Here is a 20522-nt window from a genome sequence, read left to right on the forward strand (position 1 = left end):
CAGTCCACTGGAAAATGAGCTAAGTTGGAGAGAGCTTCCCCTGCACTGGTGACATACATGGAGCTGGGGATGGAGGATTACAGGCAGAGCCCCACTGATTATGTCCACCAGACCTACCACCCCCAGCACTCTCCCTGCAGTGTCAATGCCCCCAGTAAGACCTGATGAGGGAGCAGATCAGACAAGGAGCCCAGCCAGGCTGAGCTGTAGGAATAACTCCAGCCCTCAGGATGCTAAACAGCCCCCTAAGACTACAGAGAGCAAGTTTCCATTTCCCAGTAATAAGAATCCTGTCGTAGCCACTGGTCTTCCAGCCATGCCAGGGGGGATCCCCACACGACAGGAGATGGGATGGCCAGTGAATCCCCAGCCATGTTTTAACAAGGTTCTTCCCAGCATGGGAATGCACTGAGCACGTATTTTGACCACTTCTTCTGGCTACAGAAAGTTCCCCTGGGTTATGTCTCATCCCTGTAAAATTCAGAATGGACTTGGGGCCTTCCATATCTGCCAGGATTAACTTGACCACATCTGGAATAAACATGAGATTTCATTTGCAAGTGGCTGGGTCATTTGAGGTTTCACAATCCTGCCAACCCTGAGCTCAACCTGCACCCAACTCTTGCCAGAGCTCAACTCTGGCAAGGCTTTGGACTGCACAGTCCCCTGCAAACCCCTCCAACCCACCACCACACAAGGGACTTCAAGGGACACATCTGGAAGGTCTCAGGCAGCCAGAATTTATTGACAAAGTTCAGTACCAGTCCAAGTAAGGATTTCTCAGTACTAAAACTGACATGATCAGTACTAAAATTAACGTGACTCTTAATTGAAGATTAGGTTTTTTTCTACCTTGTTAGTACCTTGTTTGTGGCTCACAAACTCAGCAGGAAGGCTTGATATTCCCAAAAAATTATGATTTGTTTGCAGTGGTAAAACCTTTGAGTGATGCTGTCCCCTCATGTCCCTCTCACCTGTGCTCCCCCCCATGTCAAAATTAGCTGTGCCCCTCAACAGCCCCTTCATGGGAGGCACATAAGGACAAGCCTCTCAGCAGTCCCAGTTTCCCTGCCTGCAGTGGCCCCATGAGGATCTGTTGGAGGGTGACACAGCAGGCGTGGTCCCAGCTAACCTCCAAGTTTCACAAAAACCCCAGTTCTGAGCTTTGAGAAGAGCTTGGAGAGTATGACCTGAATGTGCCAGTGGAGTGGGGAGGGCCAGGCTTTTTTCCACAGATTGTACAGTCCCTGAGCACCCACGAGGGAAGAGGGGATATTCACACAGGGCTATCTCACATCCAGGGATTGCCATGCAGGAAATTGTGCAGCCAAGACAGTGCAGGATGGGAAGGAGGAATGGCAGCACCTCCACCCTTGCTGTGCCTCATGCCAGTGACACTCCCTGGAACAGAGGAACCTGGGCAGGCTCTCCTGCAGGTGTGGTCTATGAGGAAGAGCCACCAACTGTGCAAACCATCATCTCTAATTCAGCATTTTGATTCCAGCTATTGGCTGTCCATTTGTAGTTACCGGTTAATGCTCTAATGGTGTATCCCAGTGCCATTCACCCTCATTACATGTGTTTTTCTAGTTACAAGCAGCAGGGATGAGATGAGGGCTGGGCACTTGGGCAGCTCAGGGGCTCTGATCAGTGGGGTCACACTTCAGCATGACTTTGACCCCCTCACCCCTCTTGGTGGTCTCAAAGGCCTCCAGAGCCTTCTCCAGGGGAAAACGGTGCGTAACCAAGGGCTTGATGTTGATCCTCTTGGACGCAAGCAGAGCGATGGCCACAGGCCACCTGCAAGGGAAGCAGAGAGCAGGGGATGACAGCAGCCACTAGTTTGGAGTCCAAGAGCATGGAGCAGCCTGGATCATCACAGTTATTTCCTTAGCCCAGGGAAGTTTTGCCTTCAAAGAATCTTCTGCAGAGGGAACCTCAACTGTCTGGTATGGGAGATGGGACAAGTCAACTGCTCTGGGCTGTTGAGCTCTGAGAACACAGGCACTGCTACACAGACAGCTGGGAGAGTAAGTGAAATTACAGGGAGCAAGTGAAAATCACAGGAAACTACTACTTTGGAAGCCCTGAATGAAAACCAAAATGGCAATGCTCCGCCCTCCTCTTGCCTGGTCTCTTGCCCGCACACTGACCATGGTGGAGCTCAAACTCATGGACTCAGTGCAGGGAGAAAAAAGGAAAAGCCTCAGTCAGCTTCCAGCCTCTTCTCGGGCACGGAGCCCCTCATATGGATTGTGTTGCTGCTTCATTTGGAATCATAGAAACGCTGAGATTGGAAAAGGCCTCCAAGATCATCATCCAACCATAAACGGGCCAAATTAGAGCAACAGGGATACAAAGGGATGCAGCAGCTAATCTAGTTCCTGAACTGCCTACTTAATAACACTTCTCATTTTAAGAAGTGTGACAACATCCCATAAATGCTACCTGAAGAGCTCCAGATTAAGAAAAGATACTTTCTCCATTGACAAGGAAGTACAGCTCCGAAGAATTTTAACTTGGAGACCCATCACTCCCCCCGGCACGAGACTCACGTGTTGCAGTAGCGGAATATCCCGCGGATGTCCACCTCCCGCACGGCAGCGTTCACGATGGGCACTGTCACCATCTCAGGGCCCAGCCCCACCAGCACCAATGTCCCACCAGAACGAGTGGCCTGGAGAGCAAACACACCAACAGGTTACATTTTGCAGAATACAGTTGCAGGAGCCTGTGCAGGGTCTGTCAGAAATGAAGCCACCCTTTCCTTTGTAGACTGCCTGGGGCACAGCAGAGAAGCCAGGGAGAGGCAGGATGCTGTCAGGAGTCTGTAAGAGTGAAACACGTGGCAATCACAGCTAAAAATGCAATTTTTTGAAAATCTCTGAAGGATTTTGGTAGGAACCCGAAATTCCTATTCTGAAAATCCCATTCTAAAAAATGGCTGGCATTTAGGACTACAAAAAGTACTTTGGGATTTCAGTGGGGGAGACTTAAAACTAAGAGTCTGATGCTCTAGTGGGAATTTCTCTTTTTGCAGTTTGTCCCATTCTCCTTCCTGTCCTTTCATTGTGAAACTCCGCATTAACGTTCCCTCTATCCTCCTGTTAGGATGTTCATGGCAGCAAAACATCCCTTTCTTAATTGCTTGTTTCATTGCTTCAGGAATTTTTTTTTTTTTTATTATTGTTCTTATTTGGATGTAACTTCAATGGAAGGTGCTGTTCTACTCCCTGGGTTTGGGGATCTTACTGGGGTCTCCTTGGTGAGTGCTTAAGCACTCAAGCATCAAATCAATTATCAGTTATCCCCATGCTGATGTTAACACTATAATTGTCTCTCTTTGTTCTTGTCTAAGGAGCAGCTTCTTTCCCCACACCAGGCCCACTTAAATTAAGCACTGTGGGAGTGAAATAACTCATTCACTGAACCATCCCAGAAAAAAACAGACCAATACTATCACCGGTCTGCCTTTGGAACAAGAGGTACTCACGTAAATTCCAGCCTGGATACAGGCTTGCACTCCTGTGCACTCCACAGTTATCTCAGGCATGCAGCCAAGCACACTTTCCACTTTGGAGGCCACCTCCTGCGGGGTCTCATTCTTCACCTGAACAGTGAAATCTGCCCCCATCTCCTTGGCTTTTTGCAGGCGAGAGGCAGATATGTCTGTGGAAAGAAAACCAAGGCAAGACCTGGGGCATTATGTGAAAGAGGAGGAAGAACCTGAACCTGGCATCAGCTCACTACATGTGTACACAGGGCAGTGCACAACCAGAAGAGGTGAGGACTCACTCCTTCTTGACAGGCAGAGAATGATCATAAAATCCTGGAATAGTTTGGGTTGGAAGAGACTTCAAAGCTCCACCTCACTCTGAAGTTCCATTCCCTGCCATAGCCAGGGTCATCTTCTGTTAGACCAGGGTGCTCCAAGCCTTGTCCAGTTTTGAACGCTTCCAAGGATGGGGCAGCCACAGCTGTTCTGGGCAATCTGTGCCAGGGCCTCATCAACCTCAAAGGGAAGAATTTCTTCCCAATATCCCATCTATCTCTGCCTTGTGGCAGCACGAATTCCACCTTGTTCTGTCCTTCCAGGCCTTCGATCCAAGTTCCTCTCCATCTCTCTTGGAGCCCCTTTAGGCCCTGGAAGGGGCTCTAAGGTCTCCCTGGAGCCTTCTCTGCTCCAGGGTGGACACTCCCAGCTCCCCCAGCCTGGCTCCAGAGCAGAGGGGCTCCAGCCCTCCCCTTTATTATCTTCATTCCCCTCCTCTGGACCCGCTCTAACACATCCACATCTTTCCTGTGCTGGGGGCTCCAGATGGTGAGGATGATGAAGGGTGAGCAATGAGGTCAACTTAATGACACAGGAGATGCCAAAGGCTCCCCAGCTGCAGAAGAGGGTGTGCTTGAAAGAGGCTGAAGCACTAACCCACAGATGAAACCCACACCACACAGAGCAATGTCTGAATGAAGGAACAGCCACCACCATTAGAGTGGAGAAGTGTCTTCTAAGACCAACAGATTGTATATGGCCCAGTTTTTCTTTGGTACTGCCAGAACACTGAGAGTGCATCAAGACAACCAGAAGGCCAAGCTTAACTCCAAAAGGCACTGCAGGGACACCACAAGAAGCAACCAGATCAGGAAGAGCTATGGCCAAGCTATTGTGGTTGTCCTGGTCACTGTCCTGACACAGCAGAGCAGAGGAACCTTAGTGCAGGCAAAGGCAAAAGGCAGCAGGAGGCCAGGGCAGAAGGGGCACCTACTCCAGAGTCAGCTGTGTCCTACCTAAACCTGCCTCTGGCTGTGACTACACTGCCCAGTGTCTCTCTGGCAATGACTGATGAAGCAGCTTCAATAATTCCCAAGGAATCTTCATCCTCTAGTGGGAATGGACTGTACAAAACCCCATTGCACATACTCAGAAAGTTAGCCTAGAGGAGAGGCTACAATGAGGCAAACCCCCACCACTCTTGTATTTTTCTTTCTTGGCTGTCCACATTATTTACTCCCACCCTAAAGGACACATCTCAAAGAGCTAGGGGCAAGGCTGCTCTGACCCTGCTCCTTGATGGCCCAGAAATCACCTGGCTGTGGACAGCACCAAGAAATATTTCCAACAGGAGACAAGAGACCTAGAGGATCATTAATTTGGCCATTTCACTTCGAACAGTCGGCAATGAGAGCAGACCATGAGTTCTCCAGGGGTTTCCTCTAAGAACCCTCAGCAGGTGCCTTCGGCTGAGCAAACTGCAGAATGCATTAGTTGTAAACACTTAGTGGGTCTGCACTGTCACAGACCTGTCCTGCTCTTTACCCTCCTTGCAGCAGCTCTAGAGGCTGCTGAGCTCTCAGACAGTTTCTGTCACAGATTAATGAATAGGCAAGCCCATGGAGAAAAAAGGGAGTGGATCTAGTAATAAGGTGGACCTGATACACCCCATTAACACAGAGCAATAAAGCTGGTGATGGTAAACATCTGTGAGGATTTCCCAGGAAGGATCACCTCTTTTCCCCACACTAAAGCAGTGGTCTATAGGTGTCTGCATGCTGGCACTGGAAAAGATGTGACAGCTAAGATTTCCTAGACCCAAAATTAAGGGGTGGTCTCCTCCCAGAGGTCCTGGGCTTGAAGACTCAGAAAACAATGCATGTGCTAGGGGCACACACAGCAAAGAGGAAAACACTCCTCTCACCCCAGCACGGTCTTCAGAGCAGTCAGAGATGGGGTGGGGTGAAAATATCAAGGGAAAGAGAAGGAGGATGAGGCCAGTTCTCCAGCATGAGCCACTCTGACTCAGCCGCAGTCCTGGGAGCGAGCCAGGCTAGAGGCTCTACCCTGCCCATCCCACCACAAAAATGATGGCATTCACTGGCAGACCAGATGATGGACAAGCCCCCACGGGCAGCTGGAAGGTTTGGGATGCCAAGTGTGGGCACACCTACCAAGCTGAGCACCCAGGAGAGCTGTGGAGGGCATTTCAAGAAGGGGTAACAAAGGGTAATGAAACGCAGACAAAAGAGGAAAAGCCAAGGCTGAAAAGAAAGGGCAGCACCACCCTGAAGCCCCAACAGGGGCTCGCTCTTGTGGCTGCAGGAGTCACATCTGTCCCACCCAAGCTCTGAACACTGGGCTCCAGGCCACATGTGGAGCTGAGCTGCAGTCAGACACCTCCCATGCACCAATTCCATGGCTAGGGGCTTTTTGAGGCATTTTAAGTGCTATGAAACACTTTTGCCCAGCATGGTTGGTGTCTCCCAAATCTTAGTGTATGGCAAGGAGACCACAGGGGTTCAAGAGTCCCCTCAAGTAATGACTAAACTCCCTGTGAAGTTTGGTCTCACAATACCACCTTACAGCAACACAGCTGGATTCTACATTTTTAACATCTGCTGAGTCACTAATGTATTTTAAATATTTTAAAGTATTATATATATATATATATTATATAATATATATGTAAAATACAGAATAGAATTTTTTATATTTTATATATTTTATACTTTCTTTCTGGCAGAAATAATCCACAGGCAGTGTCCTAGAATAACAAGGCAGGCTGTGCATTTCAAAGTGGCCACAAAATCACTCTGAGGCAGCAGAAAAATCCCACATCTTCCCTGTAGCTGGCCTCTGGTTTGCTGATCTGCTTGGGAAAGAAGCCCTGGCTCTAAGCAGCACATAGAATGCAAGCAGCAATACTGTCAGCCCTGGCCAGGGCTGCAAACATCTCAGTGCACCTGAATCACCATGAAGCACTTAGTGAGGCAGATGTGCAGGTTACTGGATCATTCAGAGCTCCAGACACTTGTGAGTTTTGGAAAGGATCAAGTCCTTTGGACTTTAAAGCCACGCAGCCCTTGGGAAACTGGTCAATTAAGCAATTAATGGCTTGTCACTTGCCTCTAGTCAGAAATTTGTTTACCCTTCCCAGCCCTGGAGCTAATTAAAGTTTTGATTGCTTTCAATGAAGTTATCAAATTACCCTTAAGCTTCTCATGATGGTTTATGAGCAAGCTTAACAGGGAAATAAATACTCTTTATTACTCTCAGCTTTTCTTTCTTGTTGATCTTCTTTCTCAGCTCTGTGAGCCTCTGTTACAGTACTCACCTCCTCTGACCTTGAATTCAGGTTTCTGGAGGCATCAACACCCAGAACGTCAGATACAGATAGAACAAGAATAACTTCCTTTAAGTAGCAATTTTTAAGGGCACCTTCAGTGACAGTGCAATGCCAGACAGCCCAACATGAACACTGAACTGCTCCTTCCCCTTACTGGGGAGGAAGGCTGATCTTTTACATGTATTTAAGAAGAAAAGCATCTTTTAGAGCAACAGCAAGGCAGAAGGACAGGAGAAGGCTGCCCATAAATATCAATCACACCCACTCAGGAGTGGAGTGGAGAAAGACACAGGACCTTTCGGAAGAATAGATGAGGACCCGTGAAACAAACTGATCTTCTCACCCAACTGGAGTCCATTCAATATATCAAACACTCCAGGTGAACCAAAGACAGAAGGTGTAGGAGGTGAGTTCTCACAAAAAAGCTTTTCTAAATATTTCTATACCTCTGAGAAGTTTGTCAAAACAAACACAAACTTTTAAAGCCATGAGTGCTGCACCGACAAAGCTCCTCACAGACACATCATAAAACACAAGGCAACAATTAAAATAATCTCGGTAGCAAAGTACAAGAGGGCCTCTGAGGGCAGACAGGCTCCTAAAGCCAAAACAAAAAGCAGTTCCTTGAGACAGGCAGCAAATCCCCAGCAGCAACATGCCAATCCAAACCCATTCCTCAGCTCGTGTCACGCACAAATATTTGACTTGGGACAGCACCTTCATGGGTGTCTTTGAGCACCTCAGCCAAACCCCTCTCATGTGGAAGAGACGTGCATGAGTCATAATCAGTACCTAGGCTAGCCATAAAGATAAGAGAAGGTAATTCCATGTATCCAAGCTTGCTGATCCTACAAACCATGCACCAGGAACCTCCTGTGGCACGTGACAGCCAGCTCAGCCTGCCAGAGGCCCCCATCAGTAGCAGCTCATTGTACTTGGGAAAAACACACCCAGGCTGGAGCAGGAATGAGTGACAGGCTGAAGTCAGCTGGCTCAGCCCCACCAACCCCAGCTCACCAAGCCTTCCTCACCCAGGGAAAAGGCTACCCTCAGCCCCTGCACCAGCCCAGCCGGGCCACAAGGTTCCTCGTGCGTGATTCAGGAAGCAGAGTTGTTTTTCCTGCTACAGCAAACATCATCCTCAAATGACAATACTTCACAAAATCTGAGGTGTGGACCGACCACATCCATCAAGCACACATACCTGCAGGGTGAGGCCAGCACAGCTAAAAATGCCCTGGACTTAACAGCAAAAGGATTAAGGGAGGAGAAGGCAATAATGTGCCTTCTGTTTCGACCTGAGCTACTACTGAAGGATTTTCCTGTAAGGAAAAAGGGTGGGACCTGAATTTTATCTTTGTGACCCAAAGATGGAAACACAGTAATGGAAAGGTCAAAAATACACCTGGAGGTGTATTACATATGGGAGGTGAATAACAGTGTTCTGAAAGGTCCAGATCCTTTAGGGTTTTGACACAAAACTGCAGTAATCTGTGCTCAGTGTCCAGTGGCACCTCACAGATGCTCCTCCTGGCCATCACCACTCAGAAAGGTTGAAGAGTCATAGTGGGAGGTGGAAGCACCATTTCCAGACCCTGTTCAACCCCCAGGTGGAAATTTCAACCAGAGAACACTCAGAGGTTACTCCAGCCTTTCCATCCTCTGGGCAAGCTACAGAGAGAGGGCCTGAACATTAGAGGAGAACTAGGAGGAGCTGGGTTAGGTTAACATGGCCAAAAAAAAAGGAGGGGATGGAATGGCTGTCTCAACAACCTGAGAAGACTCATTTCAGTTCTTGCATCAAGGGGGAAATCTCCGTAAATGACAGTTTGTGAGTGGACCCTAGAAAAAGCTTCATCACTAGGAGATGCAAACCTGCAGAGGGTATCTAGAAAAATGGGATCTCTTTCCTCAGAGGTTTTCCCAACACAGCTGAACGAAGACATGCCTGAAACCAGCAGCTCAACTAGAAATGTCCCGGATGCAGTCATGCAAGGAATGCCCATTTCTGAATGCAGAGAACCTGAAAATGGCCATTTCAGTCACTGTGGATAACCAGTGAAAAATGAAACCTCCAGCAGGAGCAGACAGAAGGGCAGAGAAAGACAAGTGGAGAAGTACAGTGTGCCTGCACACAGAAAACAGTGTGCAAACATCACCCAGCCATCATCCAGCACTACCAGAGATAAAAAAAAAAACCCTGTTAAGATCAAACCTGCCTGGAAGGGTGGTCAGGTACTGGAAAAGGCTGCCCAGGAAAGTGATGGAATCACCATCCCTGGAACTGTTTAAAAACATGTGGAAGAGGCACTTATTGACATGGTTGAGCTTGGCAGTGCTGGGTTAATGGTTGGACTCAATGATCTAAGAGGTTCTTTCCAACCTTAATGACTTTGTCTTTCTGTATGGTGGGAAACAGGCACACTCTGAAAGGGCTGAAAGGACTTACCTGTCACTACCACAGACGCTGCACCCATCATCTTAGCAACAATCACATTAACGAGGGCCGATTGGTCCTGGGTACAAAAGAGGAGAAAGAGAACATGTACCACTGCCAGGCAGCATCAGCCCCACCTCTGAACACGGCCAGAGTTCAGCATGGCCAAAGGAGCTTTGGCAGCCCCAAGGTCCCCCTCATCATGCCTGTGGCTCTGCTATGACCCACCCTTACAGCAGAACCCAGAAGCAGAGCCTGAGCCTGCCCAGCCCCTCCCAGCAGGCAGGGAACCCAAGGACTGACTGTGATCACTGTACCAGAGCCAGACACGAAGACTTTGCTTCCCAGAGTGACTCCTGCTCTTTTGCAGGCATGGATTCCCACCGAGAGGGGCTCGATAAGGGCTCCTTCCTCAAAGGTGACATTATCTGGAAGCCTGGAAGAATGGGACACAAGGAACAGTCACCACTGTAGTTTATGAGAGTGTTTAGGAAAGACATGACACTCAAAGACCAAACATGGGTGTAAAACACAATGGCAAAACACACTGCCACCTGTGGTCAGAGAAATATGCTGGAATACACTTCAAGAGGTTCCATTGCTTCTTTCCCTTCTCTGACGCAGCATCAAGTGCACGTGAACCATTTATAAGTGAGGTTTGCCTATGTACCACAACCAGGGACCCATAAACTTCCCCACATCAACTCTCCAGTACTTGGCGAGTCAACAAGGACTCCTCTGCCACTCATTCTCTTTGGAATAAACTCCCCAGTTGCATATGTGCCACCCTAAAGCTGCCCTATGGCTCACCCACCAGTGAGTTTCCAGACCCCTCAACAGGGTTGAATCATCTTCTAGAAATCATCCTGCTGCCAAAGGTGATGCTACCAGGAAGGGCAGCCAGATCCAGTTCTCCCTGTAACACTCAGGATCACCTTCCCCGATGCACCAAGTGTTTAACTAGTGAACTGGTCCCAGCATGCACTCTCCCAGCAGTCAGGGGCAAACTGCAACAGTGGGTATCAAGCACCTTTTGGACAAAAACAGCCCTGTAAAGCAGCCAACATAAGTGATGGAAAAAGCAGAAGCAGCGAAACCCCTCTGAACTGCTGAAAGAAAGGTCTCTCAGCCTCACAACAGGTGCCCATCAGCAAGCCACCAGTGTGGGTTCTCACACAGCTCTGGAATCTATGCCTGCCAGAAGGGTCTTTATGACAGCACTGGGAAGCTCAAGGTCAGATCTCAGGCCAATGTGAAGCCAAAGAATGGAAATGATGGCTGTGGGAAGACAACTGTAAGATATCTGTATATCCCTTATTTCCAAGAGGCTTTAAAGGTCTGACTCCAACAGTTCTGTTGTCACAGAGTTTGGCATCATGTTTGCTACTGCTGGATTGGGCACTGCCCCTGTCAATGGGAGGGCAGTTTCACAGCAAGATCCCACCTCCATCAAGTTACTCAGAGCACCCAACACAGAGTTCTGTCCACCAGCAGGACACACAATAACTGCCCAAACGTGTGAAACTCACTGAGCTCAGCCATCATCTGTTCTTAGCCGATCTGTGCTGGCAGAGTGACTGCATGCCAGGAAATCTGCTTTCATGAGCCAGCCACAGCACTGCTGATCTGAAACTGGGAGCACCAGGTCCAGGCATTATATCCCAAAGAAACAAAATGAAATGAAAAGGAAAAAAAAGAGAAGAAAAAAGAGAGGAAAAAAGAGAAGAGAAGAGAAGAGAAGGAGAAGAGAAGAGAAGAGAAGAGAAGAGAAAGAGGAAGAGAAGAGAAGAGAAGAGAGAGAAGAGAAGAGAAAGAGAAGAGAAAGAGAAGAGAGAGAAGAGAAGAGAAGAGAAGAGAAGAGAAGAGAAGAGAGAAGTCAAACAATATTTGCTCAAAATAGAGAAAAAAAGCAAAAGCCTGGAAGAAGCCAGCTATAAACCGACCACTTCCTCTCAAGCAAAAACTTGTGATGTTGTCAGAAAATGTTATTTTGACACACAGGAAATCGATGACAGCAGGTCTGGATAATGAGATGCTAATCCCATCCAGACCAGCACCTCATCCTGACAGCAGCTGTTTGGTATCTGCTTTGAAAGCTTCCTGCCTGAGGACTCTCAGAAGAGCAGTCAAGTGCCTCCTTCCGACTGACGTGATCCTGAACGCTTTCCGTGCAGACACCAAAGATCAATCCCAAGCACATTCCTGCTCATGGAAGTACCAGCTCCATATACACTGAAAAGAACAAGCTACACAGGTAGAGCAGCCTCAGAGGGACACTACTTGGGCTATTTTAACTCCTTGTTAAAGGCACTTAAGTGGGTACAAGGTCATACAAGTTTTTTCAGGTTTTTTAAGTATTTGAGGCTCTGGCACAGGTTGCCCAGAGAAATTGTGGTTGCTCCACCCCTGGAAGTGTTCAAGGTCAGACTGAATGGGGCTTAGAGAAAGCTGGTTTACTAAAAGGCATCCCTGCCCATGGTAGGGGGTGGAATTAAGAGCTTTAAGATCCTTTCCAAACCAAACTCTTTTGGGATTCTATGATTTGCCAGTGTTTAAGCACAGATTTGCTTCCAAGCAATGTGCCAGTGCTGCCACAATTAATAACACAGTCAAGTTTGCCAAACTGGATATGAAAACAGGCATGTTGTAATGCTGGTAGCTTAGTGGAGACACTCAGAGACACATGAAAAAAACATCTCAGTTTTCTGTTCCTGCTCTGCTCAAATGGATGACTGTTTCAAACAGAAGAGGCAGATGTCAGCAGTCACTGTGGTGTTTCCTGAAAAGCAGCACCAAAACTCAGCTCAAAGAACCAGATCAAGACCTTCAGGCACCAGCCTAAGAAGGCAAGGATATGAAAAGAGACAGGAAAGAAACCAAGAGCAGGGAGCAAACGGGAAAAGGAAAATAATTAAAGAGTAAGCCAGTGGTGACATCCCAGGAGACATGCAAGAAATGTTTATGTCTGGCACTGGAGGGGATAAACTGCCTGCCTGACAAACTCTCTGCAAAGTGGCTGCCATCCAAGCTTAGGCATGCTATTTATGGATCAGAAAGCAATAAAACCTGTTGGGATCACATAAAGAGTGTTCCAAAGGGCCACGAGGTGACTGCTGCAGCTAATCTCCCCCCAGGGAGTGTACATTTCTCTGCGGAGGGAGCATAGACTGACTTGTAGCAGTAGCTGGCGCTGTGCTTGTAGTAGCGGCACAGGTTCCCGTCGTCGGGGGGCGTGGCACAGAAGAAGATGGTCGGGGACAAGTTGTAGCGCCCGGTTTTGCAGAATTCATCCGTCTCCCTTGGGACACCCGGCTCGATGGCCACACGGTCACCTGCCAGGATGAAAACAGATGGGTCAGGGACACAGTGGCACCAAGTAGGAGTAGCAGCAAACATCACAGAAACACCGGCACCAAACAGCAGGAGGGATGTGAAGGAGGCCTTGCTGCACACACCAGGTCAGTTCCCAACACTCCCTTCACAGCAGCCTCATCACCAAGATCTTCCCGATACTTGGAAAGAGATGGTGTTTCAGAGGCACAGATGGAAGCACAGTCCTACACACACCTTCCTTCAACTGCCTTGCAGCCAACATGGCAGCCCCCAGGCAATCACATCGTGACCAGGGATTTTGCTGAATCTGTAGAGGAGGAATACTGAGGATGGAGCAGGTGACCTTGGCCAGCTACAACACTGCCAGCTGGAAAGGGCTGTTCCTTGGGAATCACTGAATCATGGAAGTATTTGTGTTGGAAGGGACCTTAAAGCTCAGCTTGGTCTACTCCCTGCCATGGGCAGGGACACCTTCCAGTAGACCAGGTTGCTCCAAGCCTGGTCCAACCCAGCCTTGAACACCTCCAGAAATGGGACATGCACAGCTTCTCTGGGCAACCTGTGCCAGGGCCCCTCCACCCTCACAGAGAAGGAAGCTTAAGGTGTGTAACACCCAGGAGCCTGATAGGATTTATCTGGAAACAGAGACAGCTTGGTGCTACAACAGAGTAGCCCAGGGTGCTGGAAGGACACATACTGCAGGACAAAGAGCTATTACTTAATTGCAGTCACAAAGCAGGATGGACCAGAGAAAACAGTGTGAGCACAGTACAGCTTCCAAGTACACAAGGGACACAAAGCCTCACATTTATTTGGCAGAGGAATCGGAGCCAAACCTCTGAGCAAAGCTCTTCACCAACAGGCTTTCAGGCAGAAAGGCAGGATAAGCAGGATGGAAGTAAAGAGCCATCTAGGCCACTGCATCCCCTCTGAGCTGGCCAGCAACAGGTGTCTGGCAGTGCAGAGGCAGGACTAGCACATACTGAATACTCTCCCAGCCTCACATTATACACAGCTATGAGGCCTCCCAAGGAGCAAGTGGTTTGTCTGCATTTAGTAACAATCAACAACTTCTCCTCCTTCCCACCACATAAGCTACATGGTCTGCTACATCTCAGGTGAATGCTGCACCTCATTGTGCCTTGCTCTGGTGCTGAAGCAACCAGAGAACAGGCAACCTGTTCTCCCAGCCCTCTATGAGTCCTCACATCCTTGAGTTGTCTCTCTAGCTCTCAGCTCAAGTTCCTGACTTGGACATTCGTCAGACATGCTGCTCCACATCTCGTTATGTCCTTGTCCTCCTCTGAACCTTTCTCACTTGTTTTACATCCTTTTGGAAAGGAGGTGACCAGAACGAATGCAGAGAGCATGCAGAGATGTGCACTGACATCCTCTGAGTCTCTGTCCCCTTCCTAACAGTGATTTGCACTTTCACTGCTGTGGAGCCACCACAATGTCAGAGCCAAAGGTTTCACCCTTCAGCAGTGATGGTCAGCATAGCATTTTAGATATGAAGCTGGGTTTGTTTGTTCTGTCATAGATATCACTTTTGTTTGCCTGCATTCAATCTCCCTGCATCTCACTGGTACCTCTCAGGTCTCTCTGTAACTCCTGCTGGCTCTCCTCCACATCCTCTCCACCTTGCCTAAGTTGCTGTCATCAGCAAACTTTGCAAAATTCCCTGCTCAGTCCATTTTCTAGGATATTCATGAGGTCCACCACAGGGCCTGGAGCAGTTGCTCCAGTGACCTCTGCACTGCAGGAGGCCATTTACTCCTTCAAAAACACACACAGAGAAGAGACACTCACAGCAGGTTGCTGGCAAGAGCTATGGATGTGGTTTCTGAAGCTTTATCAAGCTTCCTAAAAGGCACCTTGTACCGGCATACACTCTGCTCTGCATTAAAATACAGCCAGGCCAGCTCAAACATCCCAGAGAAAAGCTACCTAAAGAATATCATATACTAGTGGCCAAGATGGGTGACTAATTGCAGTGCAGTGACACTTCTTGAAGGAGGTCACACTAAATTCAGAACTTCAGATAAATGTACATGACAGAAAAAAACACAGCCTGTTATCGACACATCTCGGAACTGATTAGGAGGAAAACAAACAAATGGGTTTGGTTCCAGATACCTGGTTTCAGATGAGTCACACCAGAGCCCACTTTTACAACAGTCCCGGAAGCTTCATGTCCCAACACCATGGGCTCCTTGACAACAAAATCCCCAATTCGACCGTGCTGCCAGTAGTGAACGTCAGAGCCACAGATCCCAACGGAATGCATGCGCAGGAGGACCTCTGCCAGAAAAAGAGGGAAGACTCCTTGTAGAAAAACTGGCCTTCTTAGGCACTGCAAGAGCAGCACATGGGCTGTCCCTGGGCACCAGAGCAAAGGCCAAGCCACTATCAACACATCCAAATTCACCAGAATTCAATCTGTACACCAGAACTGCGTGCACACGTCACAAGAGTGGCACATTCATGAGCCACCTGCTGAAATACAAAACTATGCAATGATTCACAAAGCAAGAAGGCTTAAAATAGGGTAAGACAAAAGCTAATGTCAATAAAAACACAGTCAACAAAGTAATTCGATTTAAGAGGAATGTTATTATTGCCGGAGCAGGAATAAATAGCAAGTCCATTTAATTTTTCCTTCTCCCAAAGCTATGATTTCAGCCCTGGAGAGTTAGTGAATCAAATTTCTATCAGCCCACATGCCCATTCTATTAAGGTTTAGTCCTGCACAAAATCATCTGACATGTCCCAAGAGCCATTTACTGTGATATATACAAATGATGGAAGAGGAAGGAAAAAAAAAGCCAGATAAACAGGTTTATTTGTGAATGCTCCAGCTCTTCTTTTCAGCTGGAAAAGCAGCATTATCTGTTTCAGCCATGCAATTATTTTTTTGTTAACTTAGTACTTCCTCAGAAATATTTCATATTATCAAGGAGCAACAAAGAGAATGAGAAAACAAAGAAAGAAGTAAAGAAAGCAGCCAGAATCAGTCTTCTTTAGACCTACCATTAGGACCTGGTTCTGGAATTGGACGGTTTTCCTATGGACAAAAAGAAAAAAAAAATTAGCTGCTTGTTCTGTTCATAACCCTGGGAATATCTGTGGAAACTGAGCTCTGGTTAGCTCAAGTAATCCATAAGCAGACAAGGGTTTTGGTTCTGTCTCTCCATAAGACATGGCTGTGCCATGCAGAGCCTGCTCCTAAGCTCCCCTCATTTTCCACGCTCAGTGGAATAACACAGGTAGCTGTAGGAGTAAGCACCACTGCCAGCTTGTAAATCTACTCTCCAAATTATTTGCAGTAAATTACCTTTTCCTGCCCAGATAAGACACACACTAAATTTCCCTGCACTGGAGGAGCCCCAGGTTTCAGTGAATCCTTCATCCATCCCACTGGCTGACAAAAAAACCACCTTCTGTAACCAGGAAGATTCTCAACCACCTGCTCTATACAGTCTTAATATTGCAGTGCTTATATCATATTTTAAATAATCCAAACCTTATTTACTACATAATCATATAATAAAAGAATCACAGAACGGTTTAGGTTGGAAAGGACCTTTAGACTCATCTCATTCTACACCCTGCCATGGGCAGGGATATCTTCCACTTGACCAGGTTGCTCCAAGCCACATCCTTGAACACTTCCCAGGATGGGGCAGCTACAGATTCTCTGAGCAACCTGTGTCAGCCCTCACCAACCTGTGCCAATTTTATTATTACATAATTACTTATAATAATGTAATAATAACCAATATTATTATCACATAATAATTATACATAATATATACAGAATTATTTATATTATATAGATAATGTATACTTTCACATTCTCTAGTAATTGCCATGGCACCTCTTTATGGGATGAATGATGAAATCTGAGGTAGAAAAGTGGTCCATATTACCCTCCCACCCAAAAGGTCTGCAGGGCTTTTGCCTTCACCGAGCCCCCTCAAAACTATTCCTTTTTGCCTCAAAAGCCAAAGGAATAGTTTTGCTGGATTTTACAACATCAGGACAATACAATACCCACCCTGAGGATCATGTCTCTAAGAAAAGCCCTCCCAGAGTAATGCCAGCAGTAAACCCTTAAAAATTAATTTGCTGCTCAGACTTTGAGGAACACTGTTCTGCCTTTTAACTATTTAAATGCCAGCATATTCCTCAACTCTTATTTTGTACTTCAGCATTCTAAACATCACAGAAAGACAAACTCTGGAAACATGTTCTCATATGACTCAACTGACTGAAATTTTCCATGTTTCGACCTGTATCTGTAATTTTTCTGTGTGGGGGATTGTTTAGTTACACTGTGGACATAACCCAGAGCATTATATCTAAAAGAGGTCATTCTAGATGTAACCTCTTTTATAGAAATGCAATAAGCACCGGTGACACACCAGAGGTACAGACCACCTCAGACTGAACAGAAAGTCCACGGTGAGAGATAAAGCCAACTTCTAGCTGAAAACGTGTGTGTGGAAAAAAACCCAAACTCTTTTTTTTTTTTTTTTTTTTTCCCTGGCAATAACAACTGTGCCCAGAAAACCCAGACATCATGGTGGGAAATGAATTCTCCAGCCTGATTTGGAGGAAAACAGGAGTGACCAAAGCGGAGAACACCAAAGACACAATTCTGCTTGTTGTCTGTTGATCACTGAGAAGTTCACAAATGGTGACCAGCAAAGCAAACGCAGCGAACATTTTCTGTGAAAGGAGACATGGAAAGAGAGGCCATGGTGCAAGTATAAAATCAATTAATCATCAATGGGCAGCAAAGAGGAGCCTGTACAACTACCTAAGGACAAGAGAGTCAACAAAAACAAGCAAACACATTTTTGCACAGCACAGGGATCACAGCAACTCTGCCCACGGGAACATGTCCAAAAATCAAGAAAGGTGTGGAATTACAGGAAGATGGTGCCACCCAGCTTTGGGTATCAATAACAGATAACAACTTCAGAGCTCACTGCTGAGACTACTCCTATGACCAGTGGGTCAATGCAGCAAGCACCATCCACAGGGTGGAAAGAAACTTCAGGGAAGCCAGGAGGATCACACAAGGTGCTACCAGTGAGGAAAGAGGACACTGGTGACCAGCTCTTAGGCCTCCAGCAGTACAAATATCCAAGGAAAACTCACACGTCTGAGTGTAAATTTAGAGACCAGCAACACAGATGTGATGGAGCCAGTGTTCACCTTCACAAGTCTCAGACACTTTTCTCAAATCACAGGGGTTTGGAAATGTGTTCTTGAACTACAGGGACCACCTCTGTCCTCAGGCCATTTTGATTTCTTTTGGTAGTCCAGCCAGCCTTTGATTGTAGGGAAAGTGCAGTAGTGTCAAAGGTGCTTGGGAGTCACCTGGAAACCACCAGGAACCACCTACACTCCACCACTCAGGCTTTGGCACCTATGGCTTTAGCTGAGCAAGAATGGTAAAAAATCAACCACTTCCCTGGTAATCATTCCCTAAACAAGGCATGCATCCAAAATCTGTGTTCCCAAGAGCCCTCCTGCCAGGACTCTCTGTACAGAAAGCTGCCTGCCAAAGTCTGCCCATGGAAATCTTTCCCCTCTTTGGCACTGGCCAAACTGGAAATCGCGGCTCTCCAGCAGCGCCATAGTGATTCAGCACCCAGAGAGAGACGAGAATTAGCAGCCACAGAAGCAGAATGGGCCTAAAAGCTTAAAAAGTACAAAATAAAAGCTCTCCCCTGTCCAGGAGGGTCCTCCAGCACCTGCTCCCCCTAACCCTCTGTCCTGCTGTCCCCCTGGGCTCTGACAGCCCAAAGAACAGCCACCACCTCCAGCCCCGCTCCTGCTCAGGTCTACCTCAGCTGCGAGAATAGCTAACTGCGGGCAGAGGTGAGCGTGGTGCGGAAAGATTTTTGGGTATTCTGGGGTTCAGGGATAAAATACTCTTCACCCAGAGCTGCCAAATATCTCCAGATTATCCACTCCTATGTCTCCTAAGAGTGTTCTGCGTCTGAAACCTTTCCAAGACTAGAAAACCAGAAAATATACACGATAGGAGACACAAAGTTGCCACAACCAGCTAAAAATAGACAGTGCTTCTGATACTGTTGCATGCTTCTGCTAGATTGAATGAGTGTGTCTATGAATTTATTTCTCTTGCAAAAATATTGCTTTTTTTTTTTTTCTTTTTTTTTTTTTTTTTTTCTTGTCTAGGTTATATTCCCCGTAACGCTGCAGAGAGTGCGAAGCGGCCACAGGCTTCCCCACAGCGGGGTTATGAGGGCCCAGCCATGGGACACCCCCGAATTTGTGTCCCCAAGCCCCCAGGTCACCCCGCTGATATGGGCGGCGGCCTGGCCCCGCTGGCAGCCGGGGGCCGCTTCACGCTCACCGGGACCCGGCGGGACCCGGCAGGACCCGGCAGGACCCGGCGGGACCCGGCGGGACCGGCAGAACCCGGCGGAACCCGGCAGAACCCGGCGGTGCCGGACGCCCCTGGTGCCGCGGGCTCAGCCCCCGGCCCGCGGCAGCCGCCCCCGCCCTGCCGCCCCCGCCCGGCCCCGGCTCCTCCCGCCCGTACCAGGCGCAGGTCCCCGGCTCGGTGAACCACCACGGCCACGTTCTGCCCCGATGCCGCCATGGCCCAGCTCGGTACGGCCCGGGTTCAAGGTCCGCCGCTGAGGGGGCAGCCCGTGCTCCGGGGCCGCCCGCCCGCCGGCCCCCGCCCGCCCGCCGGGCCCGGCACCGCCCCCGGCACCGAGCGGGCACGGCCGGCTGCGGGCCCGACCCCGGCACCGAGCGGGCCCGACCCCGGCACCGAGCGGGCACGGCCGGCTGCGGCCCCGACCCCGGCACCGAGCGGGCACGGCCGGCTGCGGCCCCGGACCCCGGCCCCGAGCGGGCACGGCCGGCTGCGGGCCCGACCCCGGCACCGAGCGGGCACGGCCGGCTGCGGCCCCGACCCCGGCCCCGAGCGGGCACGGCGGCTGCGGGCCCGACCCCGGCACCGAGCGGGCACGGCCGGCTGCGGGCCCGACCCCGGCACCGAGCGGGCACGGCCGGCTCCGGGCCCGACCCCGGCACCGAGCGGGCACGGCCGGCGGCGGGCCGACCCCGGCACCGAGCGGGCACGGCCGGCTCCGGGCCGACCCCGGCACCGAGCGGGCCCGACCCCCGGCACCGAGCGGGCACGGCCGGCTGCGGCCCGACCCCGGCACCGAGCGGGCCCGACCCCGGCACCGAGCGGGCACGGCCGGCCCCGGCCCCAGCTCCGGGCCCACCGCCGGGCCCAGGCCCCGCTCCAGCTCCAGTTCCAAGCCTCAGCCCCTGTTACAGCCCCAGCGCCAGCTGTAGGCCCCAGCTCCAGCCCCAGCTTTCAGCCTCAGCTCCAGGCTCTAACCCCAGCTCCATCTTCAGGCCCTGGGTCCAGCCTCAGCCCCAGTGCCTGCTGCAGGCTGAGTCCCAGCCTCACCCCGGCTCCAGGACACGGCTCCAGCTCCAATTCCAGCTCCAGCCCCTGCTCCAGGGGTAGCCCCAGCTCCAGCCCCGACCTCGGCTCCATCCACAGACACTGCTTCCAGGCCCGATCCCAGCCTCATCTCCAGCCCCAGGCCGTGCTGGTGACAACA

At 49.4% G+C, this 20522-nt stretch overlaps 2 protein-coding genes across 2 annotated transcripts in view; both read right to left on the minus strand.

Annotated features, from left to right (window-relative positions):
- Nucleotides 1–719: 719 nt before the first annotated feature.
- On the minus strand, nt 720–19585 carry SORD (sorbitol dehydrogenase). The gene is made up of 9 exons (XM_066328610.1): nt 19475–19585; nt 15922–15955; nt 15028–15192; nt 12731–12890; nt 9881–9994; nt 9571–9641; nt 3494–3669; nt 2556–2677; nt 720–1800 (listed from the first exon to the last, which is right to left on the minus strand). The coding sequence occupies exons 1-9, from the start codon at nt 19532–19534 to the stop codon at nt 1635–1637; spliced, it is 1068 nt and encodes a 355-aa protein (XP_066184707.1). The 5' UTR covers nt 19535–19585; the 3' UTR covers nt 720–1634.
- The window catches only part of RBPMS2 (RNA binding protein, mRNA processing factor 2), a 48733-nt gene continuing 42893 nt past the window's right edge, over nt 14683–20522 (minus strand). Inside the window, exon 8 of the mRNA XM_066328612.1 lies at nt 14683–14695. The gene's annotated coding sequence lies outside the window, so the exon portion shown is untranslated. The remainder of the gene's footprint in view (nt 14696–20522) is intronic.

Source organism: Sylvia atricapilla, chromosome 13 (assembly GCF_009819655.1).
Source record: "Sylvia atricapilla isolate bSylAtr1 chromosome 13, bSylAtr1.pri, whole genome shotgun sequence".
In the NCBI taxonomy this organism is placed as follows: Eukaryota; Metazoa; Chordata; class Aves; order Passeriformes; family Sylviidae; genus Sylvia; species Sylvia atricapilla.